General features: G+C 47.6%; 1 protein-coding gene across 3 annotated transcripts in view; it reads left to right on the top strand.

Moving 5' to 3' along the window:
• The window catches only part of CREB3L1 (cAMP responsive element binding protein 3 like 1), a 45,160-nt gene that overhangs the window by 27,715 nt on the left and 2,559 nt on the right, over positions 1-14,886 (top strand). The window contains exons 3-11 of one of the 3 annotated variants that reach the window (XM_033515262.1): positions 1,223-1,383; positions 2,934-3,012; positions 3,914-4,074; positions 4,694-4,843; positions 5,604-5,662; positions 7,486-7,554; positions 9,843-9,942; positions 13,963-14,077; positions 14,530-14,773. In XM_033515262.1, coding sequence (XP_033371153.1) covers positions 1,223-1,383; positions 2,934-3,012; positions 3,914-4,074; positions 4,694-4,843; positions 5,604-5,662; positions 7,486-7,554; positions 9,843-9,942; positions 13,963-14,077; positions 14,530-14,773 — 1,138 coding nt within the window. Of the gene's footprint in view, positions 1-1,222; positions 1,384-2,933; positions 3,013-3,913; positions 4,075-4,693; positions 4,844-5,603; positions 5,663-7,485; positions 7,555-9,842; positions 9,943-13,962; positions 14,084-14,529; positions 14,774-14,886 lie in introns of all 3 variants that reach the window. The other 2 variants (XM_015632095.3, XM_015632094.3) reach the window with 2 other exon arrangements.

Here is a 14,886-nt window from a genome sequence, read left to right as displayed (position 1 = left end):
CCAGCACATCTTCTGGACTGAGGCCTGCACTGCAGAACTGCTCTGGCAGCAGACAGCTAGGCAACGTCCCTGGGCCTGACTGAATGTGCTGCATGCAGAGAAGTTAGAGAGTGAGTCAGACTGTGGCCTTGTGGAGGCAACTGGAGCTCTCTCTGGTGACACGCTTAGCAATAATCTGTCCTGTGTCAAGCCAAATGTATTTTTACTTGTCAGATGAAAAGGGAAAGGGAAGAGATGAGGATTAGGAAGGAGGGTGCAGGCTGCAGGCCAGCTAGGAGTAGCCTTTTGGCAGGCTGAAGTATTTGAAGAGCAAAGAACGAAACTTTAGAGCAGAGCCCAGGCAGCTCTCCTAGCGGTCTTTTTCCCATCTGATCTGTAGTTTATCTGGGATCTCTACTTCCAGTGGCAAGCCAGGCTCACACCACAGATGCACACTGGACAGAGCAGGCAGGAGGCAAGGGGAGCATGCCCCCATGACTCCATTCAATTCTCTTCAGACACTCCCTTTCCCTCACTGCTGCTTCTTGTCCCTGCCAGCAATAGCAGCAGGGTACAGCTGTGGACAGCAGTCCCCTGAGCAGCCCAGGGTAGAGAAGAGAGTCTCAGAGGTGAGACTGAGTGGAGCAGCTGTGGAAGCAGCCTCACAAGCAGGTGCTGCAGTGGGCTTCCTTCCACAGAAATGGGCCTTCCTCCTCTTCTGTCATGCAGCAAAGCCCTGGTACTTGGCACAACATCATCAGGGGGCCAAAGTAGCACTGTCAGCCTTTCACTGTCATCATGCTTGCTCTCTCACCAGCTCTCTAGCACAGAGGTGGTGCTATTCTAGATAACATACCTGGCAGCTCTGTGATGCTGGCCATGCTGCCTAAGGAGTAGCAACACAGCATCCTCCTCTCACTGAGCCCTAAATATAAATAAGCTCCAGAGGATGAGACCTAGATATTGCTGGAGGAAAAACCCTGCAGCTGTCCTCCAGAGCTTGGGCTGTACACTCGGAGCACAGCAGAGACACAATTCCTCTATCTCTGTCCTGTCTGCTCTCCATGCACTGGGAGTTCATTCCCTTTTGTACTCTGTGTTGTGGGCCTGTCACACATGCTTGTGTGGTGACAGTGCTAAACTTGGAAAGGCAGCCTCCTCAGTGAGAGGAAGCTGTCTGCATGGCTTTTTTTTCCCTTGCCTTGTTCTTGCTGGAGTTTGACTCATGTTGTGCATGTTTCAGAGCTGGAGAATGGAGTGTGGTCACTGGGACCCAAGCTCTGCTCCATCATGGTGAAACAGGAACAGAACCTGCCTCTAGACCTGCCTGAGTCCCAGCTACCTGCCAGCTCCATACCAGTGCTGAACCTCAACCCTCTGCAGAGACTGCCACTCCCTGAGGAGGTGAGCCCATCTAAGATCTGTCGGGAGTCTGGGCTCTCACACAGCAGCACCCCTGGTGATGCAGACCCAGCCATGTGACTTCAGGGTCCTGGAAGGTGATTTAGCTACTGAACAGACCGAAGAAGGTGTTACAAAGCCCAAATACTGCATTATTTGTCATTCTCCTCTTGAAATGGCAGCACAGGAGGCTTTACAATCTCAGTTAAATATAAGCATGTTTCCTTGGCACAAAAGCCAAAAGCTTTAAGCTTGCACCTACTGGAGATCTGTGTCCTCCAATATGCCAGTATTTCTGTAGCCACTCTTGGCTTATTTTAATTTTTCAGAGAACAGTGTCAATTAATTTGATGCCAGTGACTCCACTATTCCTGCATATAGACCCCAGCTCTGCCACTGTCTTTTTCATGGCTTTGGACTTGTCACATGGCCTCTCACTCTTTGTAGCTGCTCACTGGAAATGTTGGTCCCACTTCACGTCCTGCTTGCTTTTTCCTATGAAGCAGCAGGATTTATTATTTCTGTGTAACAAGGGGACAACTCTTTTAGTCACATCTAAGTTCTTAAGAAGTCTCTTTGTCTGAAGGAGGTTCACTTATGCCACTGGTATGTGGGTGTGAGTTGAGGGCTTAGTTCAGCTGGCCTTGAGACCAGCTGTGTTGGATGAGAAGGTCTGACCAGTCTCACACAGACCTTGTCTATCTTGTAGCAGCTCAGCAGATAACAGTAGAGCATCACTGGGGTTCACTTCCTTTTTTCACTCATGTTGAACATCTTCCCATATAAACAGGCATCCAGAACAAATGGGTTCTTCCAGCCAAAACTGTGCACAAACTTCCTCTATTATTTACACAGCTTGAACTTGCTGTGCCCTCCAGTCTCTGCTGTGTATGCTCATCAGCCATACCATGGTGCTCTCAGCTGTGTTTACAGTCTGGAGGAGTTTGCAATGTGTCTGTTTAGTGTGAAAACTCCACCCTATGGTGGGCTGGGGGCTGGCAAGCCAGGAGGCTGAGGGGCAGCCTAATGCAGATGGGAGTAAATCTACTCTTTATTCAGCTCTCAGTCCCCTCCGACTGGAAACAGTGGCCTGGTGAAAATCACATGAACAGGACAGCAGGGTTGTTCTGTTTCTGTACAACCTTTATACTCCCATTTATAATGAAGGCAGATCAAAGAGGGACTTCCCGTGGTAACACAGGGGTTGGTTTAAATTACACTGTCTGGGTGTATCAGAGGAAGAATTGCCAAGGATAAAAGTCATCTCCCTTTTGGAGGTACTCAGCTCAGTGCATTGCTTGGCAGCACATCCATCTGCCAGTGCCACTTCCTCTGTAAATGTGTTTGCACTCTGTGTGCCCAGCAACTGAGACTTCAGGGGCTAATGTTTGAACTCTTGGTTTCCTCCATGGTGAGAGGCTCCTTTGGGGCAGAGCTGTGAGATGGGGCTGGATAGGCAGCAGGGGAGCAGTGGCTATGGACAGAACTGGTGGGAGCCTTCTGGGCAGGGGAGGTGGCAGTGGCCAAGAGCTCTTTCTGCTTTTCTTCCACAGATTCCTGTAGAAATGACTCCAGCACCTGTGATCAAAGCTGAACCCAAAGAGGTGAACCAGTTTCTAAATGTACCTACAGGTAAGAAGATAGAATTTCCTGGTCAACTATATTACTCAGCTATGGATTGTTATTATACAGGGCAGAAGGAGAACACCTAAAGGCAGAGCTGTGCATATAAGGTAGCACTGGGGCAGAGAACAATAGAGCACTGCACTGTTCTAACTCAGATCAGTGTCTGCATCAGAAGCCACACACAAAATTGTTCAGACAGGGACTCCCAGGCAAAACAGGCTCCTTCAGAGCTGGAAATATGCAAGAGTGCCTTTAAAATCCTCAGAGAGACTGTAGAGCTATCCAAAAATAACCATCTGAAAGTCAGGAAATTCAGGATCCAGTTTAATTTGAAAGAAACCCAAGCATCTGAAAATCTGCCGATGCACAAATGAAAGCACTAAGGGAACTCCCACTGCCGCAGAGAGACATTCCTTAGGCATATTCCCACCTCCATTAAGGCCCCTAGGGCTCTCCAGTACAAAGTGGGGACAGTTTTCAAGTGCTTGGAAACCAACTGAGTGACCAGAGCCCCGCTGGATCAAGTGTGCTGGCAAGTGTGTGAGCCCTGCAGTGCTTTTGGAAGAGCTTTTCTCTCACAGAGCTTCCTGTACTTGCAAACAGGCTATGGAGCAAAACATCATGGGTTTTTTACTTCATGTTGGTTGACACTGGAGTACCTTACTGCTTTGTAAATACCTTCTGTTCCTTGGCAAAGCCCTGCCAGCTGCTCTGCAGTTCCTAGTTTAGTACATTTGAGGTCAGTCTAACCTCTGTCTTGGGCAGCACTCAGTCAAGCCTTTTTCTCACTCACCCCATCTTGTGAAACTCATCACCCTCTCCTTTCAGCCCTGTGTTATGGCAGGGCCCTATGCCTATACCAACAGGCTGACATGAGAGACATTGACCCAATCTCCTTATTCCTCAGTAGATGACCTGGTGCAGATGCCTCCAACTCCACCCAGCAGCCATGGCAGTGACAGTGACGGATCTCAGAGTCCTCGGTCCCTGCCTCCCTCCAGTCCAGCCCGGCCTGCTGCTCGCTCTTCTACTGCAATCTCCTCCTCACCTCTCCTCACAGCACCACATGTAAGGAGCCAACAGGGCTGGGACACAGGGCTCCTTGCTGCTTAGAGGGGTTTGTAGGAATTCCAAGGCGTAGGTGGAGGTTCCTGCCCTTGCTAAGGTCTCCAAGATTAAATACTCTGTCAAGGCAATGTGATGTCTTAGCACAAGGATGTGGGGACAAGAAGTGCTCACAGGAGTGAGAAGAGGCACAGTGAATCTTGCACATCTACCAGCAGCTATCTTGTTTTAGCAGGTGCTGTCTTTCATCCATACTTTGGGAAGTGACCTATGCACTACGAGGACTTTCTGAGAAGGCTAATGAGAGAGGAATTCCCATAACCAGACCTTTTTAACTGTTGCCCAGAAGTTTTTTGCCAGGGTCCCGCAGTGCAGGTGTGTAGCCAGCCTCACAGTGAAGGAACAGATGCCCTCCCAAGGAAAAGAGGAAAGGAGTTGCTGAGCTGTGCCCCTAGGATCAAGTTGAGAGTAGGAAAGAGCACTGCCCTGCACCTGTTTGATGTCAATGGGCAGCAGTGTATTCTATTCTGATGCAGCCTCTGGCTGCTCCGCAAGTCTTTAAGGAAGATCACTGGAGTAGAACGCCTTGCTGACACTGATGGATGCTCTCTGTGTTTTTCAGAAGTTACAAGGAACCTCTGGCCCACTGCTCTTGACTGAAGAGGAGAAGCGCACCTTGATTGCAGAGGGTTACCCCATTCCTACCAAGCTGCCCCTCACCAAAGCAGAGGAGAAAGCACTGAAGAGGGTCAGGAGGAAAATCAAGAACAAGGTGACTGCAAAATATGTAATCATGCAGTTCCCATGATTCCAGAGCATCCTCAGCTGACCAATGCTATAGTTACCCTCACCTTCTCAGCTGCACTGCAGCTCAAAAAAGGTGGGATTGTGTCTTTGGTACATTAGCACAAGCCTCCCAACCCACAAAAATGGTGCCAAGGGGCATCTCTGCTTGCATGCTCTGCATACAGCCATACCTGGGAACTGTGGCTTCCTGCTCAGCTCCTGGGAGTGTGTGGAGTGGGAAGGGTCCACAGATCAGACAAACTGGTCTGGTCAGGCCTTGTTGCAAGGACAAGGAAACCAAAGCCATTGCATGGTGCAGGATGGGTGATGCAGAGTGTTCACTAGCCAGGCAGAGGCTGTGAGACTTTAGACTGGGATTAGAAAGCATCCTGTGGGAAAAATGGTGAGACTGAACTAATCACCCAGTGACTCAGAAGTGGCCTGGGGTAGAATCAGCCCAAATGGCCACAACATATACCCATGTGAGTCAGAGGAGTGGAATGAAACCCTAAAGATGCTCTCAGCATCGAGGGCATAATGCAACAAATGGTTGCAGGCTCCAAGCCAAGGAAGGCTGCATCCTACAGCATCCATCCTCCCCAGTTTTGGCCTATAGATCATCAGGGATGGCAGACTGGAAGGCAGCTCCTCATTTGCCTTTAGTGCAAGGAAACAGACAAGATGCATGAGCCACAAAGAAATGTCCAGAGGCTTATGATACTGACTCCCCTCTGCCCCCCTCACAGATCTCTGCTCAGGAGAGCCGCAGGAAGAAGAAAGAGTATGTGGAATGTCTAGAGAAAAAGTAAGTTTCTTCTTCTCAGTCTTACTTTGAAAACAGGAATCCTGTCCATGCACAGGCCCCCTTTCTAGTGTTTTGTCTCTGAATTGCTAAAAAAAATACAATTCCTTGCAAGGCTGGCTGCCCAGGAGTTTGGTTTGGGATTCTGCCCCTACTCTCCTCCCTCCTAGAAATCCTCTTGTGGGATAAAGATTGGTCAGGAAATTTTGTGTTTCCAGCTACTTAATTTGGCTGGTCCCCTGAAAAACACAAGCCATTTTGGCTGCCAACAAGGTGGGATTTTGGGTTTCCCCACTAGAAGTTGCTTCTATTTTGTCTGTCCCATAGGTGGCAAGCTGTCTGAGGGCACTGATCATGGCTTTTTCGCCCTCTCTTCCCATGAAGGTGGACACACAAACACTTGACAGTGAGAAAAACCTTGCCTTGCAGTTATTCCCCACTCTCCCCCACTTCCACTCTCTGCATTAGCTTTGTTTTTCTCCTTGCAGCCTTGCTTTTCTCCTATGCATGGTAGGCATAAGCCTAAGGTGATGTCATGTGACAGTGACTGGGTAGAAAATAACTCCTGTACTAGCAACCCCTAATGTGCATCCCCAGGCAAAGAAGAATGCTGGAATCCAGGCACAAATTCATGTTTCTGTATAATTACCATCTTCTTCCCAGTTACTAACACCATCTGAGATCAGCAAATGGAAAAAAAACAACCCCCAAACCCAACTTTAATTAACTCTTTTCCCTGATGCTATTTATCTTCTCTAGTTGCACAGAAATGCTCAGTTAAAGCAGATGATTCAAGGCACCTCAGTGTGCATGGGTATGTCCAGGCATCAGAGCACATCACCTCCAGCTAGTGTCCCATATGGGGACCTTGAAGCCAGGGCTGGGGAGTTGGCTGACCTCGCTCAAGGGGCAGGTCCAGGGCGTTTGGTGCTGGGGCCTCCTCCTCCCCAGATGTGGCTGTGGTGCCTGCATGTACTCAGCAGTTTGTTACACTAGAGCATTGCTATGACAGATGGCTTTCAAACAATGCCAGGTTTAAATGTGAACCAAAAGCAGCATTCAGTGATTTTTTATTTTTTTTTTAGTAGAATATGTCTTTGGTCAGCTTGGCTTACTAAAAACTGGTCTGTCAAAACCTGTACTTGGGTCCTTCCCCATTCAGTTAGACACTTTTGCTGGAAGCCCAGTTTCTGCACGGAACGTCTGGTCCAAAAGCTGTGCTGCAAACCTCCAGCAGGATTAGGCTGTGCCTCTGGTTTGCCTTTCTCCCAACCTGGAGGCACTCCCCTTCCCTTGTCCCAGCTGCAGCCCAGCCACTTTCCCGTCGGAAGCCGCGGGAAGGAGCCTGCAGGTTCTCTGCTGCCCTCAAGTGCCTGCAGTCGGAGCTGGCGCAGCGTTTGCCCAGAGCGGCCTGGACTTCATAGCTAGGGTGCAGAGCCCAGGGCAGGTTCTCAGGGAAGGGTTGGACTTTGTCCCCCTCTTCCTTTTTCATTCTTCTTAGGGGGGTTTGGAAGTGATGGAAATGTCTACACGACTTTGGGTCTGTCCTGACTTGACCTGCCTGTAACCGGGTGCTCCTGTCTCTCCCAAGGCTCAGAAGACCCTGAACTGGGAAATGTCCCATGTAGCTGTCTACGTGCAGTCTCATCCCTGCCACATTGGGACTGGCTGCAATCAGATGGGCCAAGTAACATTTGATTTCAGGACCATATCTGCAGGTGACGGACGAAGCCACTGAGCCTCCATACCTCATGAAAAACAGGGACTGCATTGTCTTAATCTCTCTGGCCCTTGTGACTAACTGGCTATGGGTTTTATTCCCATAGGGTAGAGACATACACAACAGAAAATAATGAACTCTGGAAAAAAGTGGAGACCTTAGAAAATGCAAACAGGTAAGAGGAGCTAGACTTGACCCTCTGTGGGTAGGGCAGGGTGGGTAGGATGGGAAGTCAGGAGCACTGAAGCAGGGAGACAAGAAGAGAAAAGCAGGCTCCCCCAGCTCCTGGACGGGTGTTGCTTGGCGAGGTGCTGGGTTTCAGCCCGTGACAGCAACAAGGCAGCTGGGTTTGGTTAGCAAGCCTGGAATGTTTGTGTTGGGACGCCAGGACACTCCGCAGCGAGGAGAGGGAGGGAAGGCATGTTTCCCATATCTCTTTGTCCTTCTCCCTGCAATCCTTTGGGCTCATGCTGCCTTCTCCATTCCCCTCCAGGGCTCTGTCTGTCTCTAGGGCAGATGCATTAAGGGAGGCTCCTCACACCAGCCTTTCACTGGCTCTGCTTTTTGGCTCTTCAGAGAAATACAAGGCCCTGGGCATATTGTGGCTGTTTCAGGTTTCTCTTGAGAAAGCTGAACAGACTTGGTGAATACAGGGAAAGCCCGTTCTTCTAATAAAAGTAGAGATCCCAACTTCCAGTAAATCCAGGGCAATTCCTTGTGCATGTGGTGTTCTAGCCCTTTCTCAGTCTCTTTTGGGCAAAGCAAGCCCAAAGAATCTCTGTCTTATCCGCTGCTACTGCTCACCTGAAAGGAGCAAGCTTGCTCTCACAGCCCCAAAGTTCTCTCACCCAAGGCTCTGGGTTTCCTAATTCTAATTCTGGTGAGCACTTGTGTTTCTAATATGCAGAGCTGGCCAACAAATCACCAGGGGAATTTGGTTCCTTGGAAGCAAATAATGAAGACTTCCACCCTGCAGTGGGGTAGGCAGCTGGAGCTACAGGAGAGCCTAGCTCTGCCCCCTCTTATTGGGCACAACAGGTGTGAGCAAGGGCAGGGTGAACTGCAGGGGATACTTGTCTCTATAGCTCCATTTATATAAGCTCGAATTGAAGGGAGAGCCACAGCCAGAGAGCCAGTTCCTCACCCACTCCTCTGCTGCCATGACAGCTCATGGAGTACTCCTAGAGGCTCCACTGCACACCTTCCTCCCATCCATGACACGAGTGCAGTGGCCTTGGCTTCCAGGCCTGAAATGATGCTGGGACAGGGGGTTGCCAGGCATGGTCTGGCTGAGGTGTGTGAGAACTAGAGGTCTCCTGTCTGCCAGAGATACAGCTGCCCAGCTGCTCTCATGCATGGGGCACATCTTGCCCCCCAGCCTTTCTGGGAATGTGGGCGGCCCTGCTGCTGAAAAAGTGTGAGCTCCACCCAGAAAAATCAGGACGCTGGCCTAAAAGCCAAAAGATTTTTATTTTTCTTTCCTAAAATACATATTGTATTATTTCTAATTTGGTTTGGTTTTTGAGCACTGCCAGTGGGACACTCTGTGCTTCTCTCCACATGTACAGAGAGCAAAACAGGATTTGGAAAGGGATAAAGCTGGGATTCTCCTGCAATCTCCTGGTTCCAGGACCTGGCATTTTATAAAAGCTCAAACATACTTGTATAGAACAGTCAGTGCTCCCAGAGGGAAAGTCAGCAATACTCTCCACTTCAATAATATGCAACTCTTGGGAACTGTGTGCTCTGTAGTCTCCCTCATCCCAGATTCCTTCACCAGCTCACTGAAGGGTTCAGTAGCTCTTGTTAACACCTACCACTGTTTTGTGTTATGTGTGCAGATGCCCATGAACAGTTAAATGGGGCAGAGAGACCTTAGCATGTGTTCCAACCAGGGCAGTCAGAGAATGAATTAATTGCTGAACTCAAGATTTGGCTTTGCCTACATCCCTCTGCAGAATTTGCCAAGACTGAAGAAGCTCAAGGGGATCACAACTGTTTCTTATTTCTCTCTCCACCACAGTTTGGGCACAGGTCGAGCTTCAGAGTATGTGTCTCTGAGTGAAGTGGGAACAGGCAAGCCTGTGCTGAAGGCTTGATCTGTCTACAAAGCTCAGCCTCCATGCCAGGGCTTGGTTTTCATGGTACTCTGGCTTGCCACTGGTCTGGGAATTGACTGGCTGGGCTTTCAGGCACCCAGGAGTCCTAAATGAATGGGTCATTCATAATAGTGGGTAGGTGCAGTGAAGATGGTGGTGGACCCACTGATAAGACCCTTTTTTTTTCTTGTTTCCCAAGCCTGTTTGGTCAGAGAACTTAAGCAATATACAGCAAAGGGGAGATACTTGTTTTCACAAGAAGGGAAAATCAAGGTACAATATGAACTGGGTAGTGGTATTCTTGGCTCACTTACTGGCTTCTACCTCCTTATTAAGTTTTGATATGCATTGTTTCCTATCACAGGACTCTGCTCCAGCAGTTACAGAAGCTTCAGGCTCTGGTAGCTGGGAAAGTCTCCAGACCTTATAAAATGGCTTCCACGCAGACTGGGACCTGTCTAATGGTATAAGCTTCATTTCCATCTTCCTTATTGGCCATGCTTCTCCAGACAGCTTTGTTGATTGCCTGTCTCTGCCCTCTTCCCTGCTGCCCAGCTCTGTTGTCAGTTACATCTGCTCTTTCCTTTTGTGTTATAGTCACCAGAGCTGGGCCCTGTGTCATACATACATCAGTTGTTTATGCAACATTAGAATAATTCCTGCATTTTCACTGCCTTCTTCTTTGGGCAAAAAAGCACTTTGTTTGCTTTTCATTAGCTATTAGCCATTCAGCAAAAATCTTCAATGAGCTTCCATCGTAATGGGCAGAGTTTTCTTTTGCTGAGCTGGTAATGCTTAATGTTTAACTCAGCAGGGCAGATGAACACTCCAAGTATTCATCCCAGTGGGCATTACCTTTTGTTTATCAGCAAGAAATGGCATCTGTTCTTGCTATGCCTGCACACAGGCTTTGTTAAATCCAGCTGGAATTCTCTTTGTCCTTTGACTAAGCATAATAATTTGGGGTTGTCTGTTGTTTTGGTAATCCCTGTTTGCCTCATAGTGGAGGATCATGGTTAGTAAAAATTGGCTTCATTGAGGAGTTTTAGGGCATGCCAGTGTGTAGCCATAAAGAGCCAATTGCTTATTCTTCATCTCATTTTTTTTTTCTGCTGGGGGAAAGTTTCTGAGCCATAGTAAAAATATAATATTCACCCCTGTGATGTCTTTGCAGGGTTGTCACAGTAGCTGCTCATGACAAATTTGTCAGAATTAGTTATCTATATCTGGTTATCACTTCTGTACTGTTAGCAGTCACAAAATGCAAACAGATGGTGAGGTACTTGCCCCACTTTCTCAGCACCATCAGTGTCCTGAGGGATTGTTTTTTGGTCCTGGTTCAATGAGTTTCCTTGGATCCAGAGCCCCTGCTCTGTCATGTCAAGCACTTCCTCCTTTCAAAATCTGCTCAGCCTTTTGCTACTCTTTGCTGCCCCCATGTCAGACCAGATTTTAATGTCTGTCTCTTTTTCCCCTGCTCTCGGTCTTCATTCCCAAGTTCTTTCCACATTTTTGGGTGTGACCCAGCTGAGCCCAGTGACTCATTGCTCCTTAATGCAGCAGCTCATCAGAGCATTCCTGGCTCCAACAATTCTTCAGTGCTACTACCTGGAATAAACAAGTTTAGAAGAGGTGCTTTCCCCTGTGCTACAGGCTGATGTAATATCTAATTTAGCTTCCCAACAATGCCTTATGTCTCCTTGCTGCTCCCTTTGTTGCAGGCATCCCAGCCCACACACCTACTCTCTCAGACTTCCTAGCTTTGAAGTATTTCAAGAATTTGTAATTTGCTTTTCTATCTTTGACCAGTTCCTTTCATAAGCCTCTGAGTTCTCATTTTCCATTTTAAACTATGGCATTCCTTATCATGACAGATATGTAGAATCATTGTGTCTTGCAGCATGGGAGTGGAGCAGGCTACCCTTCTTCTTTAGCCCTGTGTCATTGCCGCTGGATATTTGTACTGCCACTTCTTGAAGGCCTCCAGTGGTGAGCAGTCCTCAGCCTCCTCAAGCAAACCATTCTAGTGTTATGTTATCTTTCCCAGATAAAGCTTTCTTGTTATCTCATCTTAATCTTCCTTGCAGCAGCTTAAGCCTATTAGAACTTCTTCTGCCCATTGTAAGCAAGATCTGTTTATTCTCCCTTTGTGCAGCTGCATTTTACATATTTGAAAACTCCTGTTTTTGAGCAACCCCTTTCAGTCTGGTCTGCTAAATCACCATGATTTCTTCAGCCTTCCCTCGAAGGCTGAGTTACTGAATCACTGCTTGTTCCCAGAGCTGTCTTCCAGACTTTCTCCAATGACCCTGCATCTTTTTGGAAGTACAGGGCCCAAAGCTGGGCATAGCATTCCACCTGAAGGCCAATACAAATCCAGCCAGAAAGCCTGTTCATAATGCCTGGGCTGAGATTTGCCCGTTGGAAAGTGACACTGACCTGGATCCATCTTACGGACCAGTTTAACTCGCAGAGCCTCTTCTGTAGAACAGCTGAAATATGTAGCCACTGATATATTTCCCCTGTTAATCACTCCTGCCACCTCAGAGCTTTCAGCAGGTCTCCACATTTGTCTGTATAGATCTTCCCACTGTTCTCTTGGACCACTTCTTCCCATGGTCAAGATCATTCCAAATTTGAATACTGACCAAAAGCCAGTCTGCTTGTAGTCTCTCCCATCTGCAGATTTGATACAGTCCATCATCTAAATCAAGCTTAAAAATGATGAATCTTGCCAGATCTGTAACAGATCTCTCTGCTGCTCCATCTGCTACTTCCTCACAGTTTGATAGTGAACCCTTTGATGAATACACTCTCAGTATGTCTTTTTTTTATTATTAATTTTGCCTCCACCTTTCCAAATTGTTTTGCACTAGTTTTCTCTAGCTTAATTTCCCTTAATTTTAAGAGGTCAAATAATGAGATGGTCAGAAGCTGTGACATAAATGTTACTTAGAATCAAGCCAACAGTTACTGTTACGAAGTGTTGTAGAATTTCAATTAGAAGTGAATCAGAGCATCAGAGTTAACCTGAAACAAAACAGAGTAAAAACAGTGCTGTTTTGCAAAACCCCAGCTGAAATCCATGTTAAAGCAAGATGTTAAGTATACTGCTCTTTCTCAGCCCCAAAAGCCTGTTTTGTTTTAGAAGGAAAGAACAGACTTTACAGGGCTGTCTTCCTTTTCTCCAAGTTGTGTGTTTGGCTGCAATAATTCCAAGCAACATCCATTCAGAATTTATTTTTTCCTTGTTTTTGTCAAATAAGGACTCTAAATTCTTCATGTGCCCAATATGACATACTTAAACAGCATCTATGCTGCCTTCATTTAATGTCCTTACTTTAAAACCAGCCATGAAGAGTCTGGAAAATTAAAATCCTTCTTTACATAACATACTATCCGCATGTTACTATTTCATCTTCCACATCTCCTGGAATCCACTGGTGGTCAAAACTACCTTGATGTACCAGCTTCAGTGCATTACTTAGGCACAGGTATTCCAAAATAGGTGATTTCTGAAAAGCAATCTGCTGGCCGTCCCCACAGGCATCCACCCAGGTCAAATTTGCTAGTTTATACATAGGTAGTAGAAATCACCAACAGATGCATCGCTTCTTTGGCTGTTCAGTCTGAGCACTGAGCTGGCAGCAGGTAGTTACAGACGATGCATGGTGCATGAGTGTTCAATAATTTGGCTCTGTACCATTCCCCATGTGTGCCTTCTTGCTGTGTACTGGCAGTTCCCTAAGCTCTATAGAGTCCCTTACGTTCACTCTGAAGCTTTACTGTTATGGCAGAATTTCCAGATAGCTCCGGACCTACCTGAGGGGGATTTCAGGGGAGATTTCACGTACCTTTCTTCTGTTATCACTGCCTAGTAGCTCTGGCTGGTCTGCCTGACAGCAGAAGGCACTGACACATGGTCCTGCATATCTACATGTCAAGCATAAATTTAACCCTTTCCTAGAATTCTGCATCTTTACTATCAGGTATTAGAACCTGATATAGAACTGCAGTTCTGCTGTCATTTCTGTCCTTGCATGGATAGTAGCTTCACTTTTCTCTGTGTGTAGTACCTCACAGATTTCTCACAGTGGGCTTGTTTTCTTTACAGCCCGCAACAACTCCTGCTAAGCCAATGGCCAGGTTCCCTTTGGTCAAGGCAGAGTTTGTCCCTTCTGTTGAGTCCCCCTTTTTTTCAGCTTGTTTCTCAGCTGTGCCTTCCACCGTCTCTCCTCAGTAGGATAGGCAAGTTCTCACAATTGAACCAGAAATACTTCAGATAAAGCAACAAGAGGAAGTTTCTGACTTCCCTTCTTGAATTTGCAATAGAGATTAGCACAGCAAGCCCCTTCCCTGCCTTGGCACCACAGGTACCCTGTTGTCAGTCTGACTAGATCTTACACAGCCTCGTGTTGTTGTGCTGTGGGAGGAGTGCTTCTTCATGGCCAGTGGCACTGACTCTGTTCTGATCTCCTTTCTAGGTGCTGGCACTCTGCTTCGTTCTGATCCTGGGATCCCTGATGCCCTGTCTCCCTGAATTCTCTTCAGTATCACAGACAGTGAAAGCAACACCAGCACCAGACATTTACACAACTAGTAAGAGTGAGTCTAACGCAGTTCCTCCATTTCAGCTTGTCAAACTATTTCCAGCTCTTCTCTCGACACTCCCTGGTCTGGCATAGCATCCTCACCTCTGTGCCTACCACATATGCTGGGACTGTGGCAAGGGAAGGCTCCTAATCTGTTGGTGGTACAAACTCCATAACAGCTCCTTGTTGGGCCTGTTGTCATTCTGTGCTAATCATTGTCCCAAAACATGACAAGTATCAAAGGAAGGAACATGAAGGAAAATTTCCAGGGCAGACTGCTTGTCTTCTGAAAAGGCTGAGTGTCCAGGGGGGCATTTGCTTCATAAAGCTGGGGAGGAGGGTATCCTACACAGTTACACATGGATAAGGCTGGGTGAGAATGTGCTGAAACCATCATGACCCACACCCATTTTAAGATACCTTGTTCTCATTTTTAACCAATGCTCTCCTTTTTTCCAGTTCAGTCACGGAGCCTTCTTTTCTATGATGAGGGTGCTGGCTCCTTAGAAGAGAGCTATAGCTCCTTTCTAACCATGGACCATCCTGAGGGGTGGGAGGCCAAAAAAAGGCAGTCTGAGGAGGGAAGACCTCATCTGGCCAGGACACACGAGACGGCTAAATATTTGAGCAAAACCCAGGGGGGTCCTGACCAGAACCAAACTGACCCAACTCTCAGCCACCTCAAAGAGCAGTTCCGTGAGAGGTAAGCAGGTGGGGCCACCTTCTGAGCCCAAAACACAGCATGGTGTCTGGGGGTAAGCAGCAGGCATGTCCATCCCCTCTGCTGCAAGCTAAGGACAGCTGAGCTGCCCGGGA

This window comes from Parus major, chromosome 5 (assembly GCF_001522545.3).
Source record: "Parus major isolate Abel chromosome 5, Parus_major1.1, whole genome shotgun sequence".
NCBI classification, from domain to species: Eukaryota; Metazoa; Chordata; class Aves; order Passeriformes; family Paridae; genus Parus; species Parus major.
Note: the sequence above shows the minus strand (reverse complement) of the source record. Positions and strands in the feature narration are given on the sequence as shown.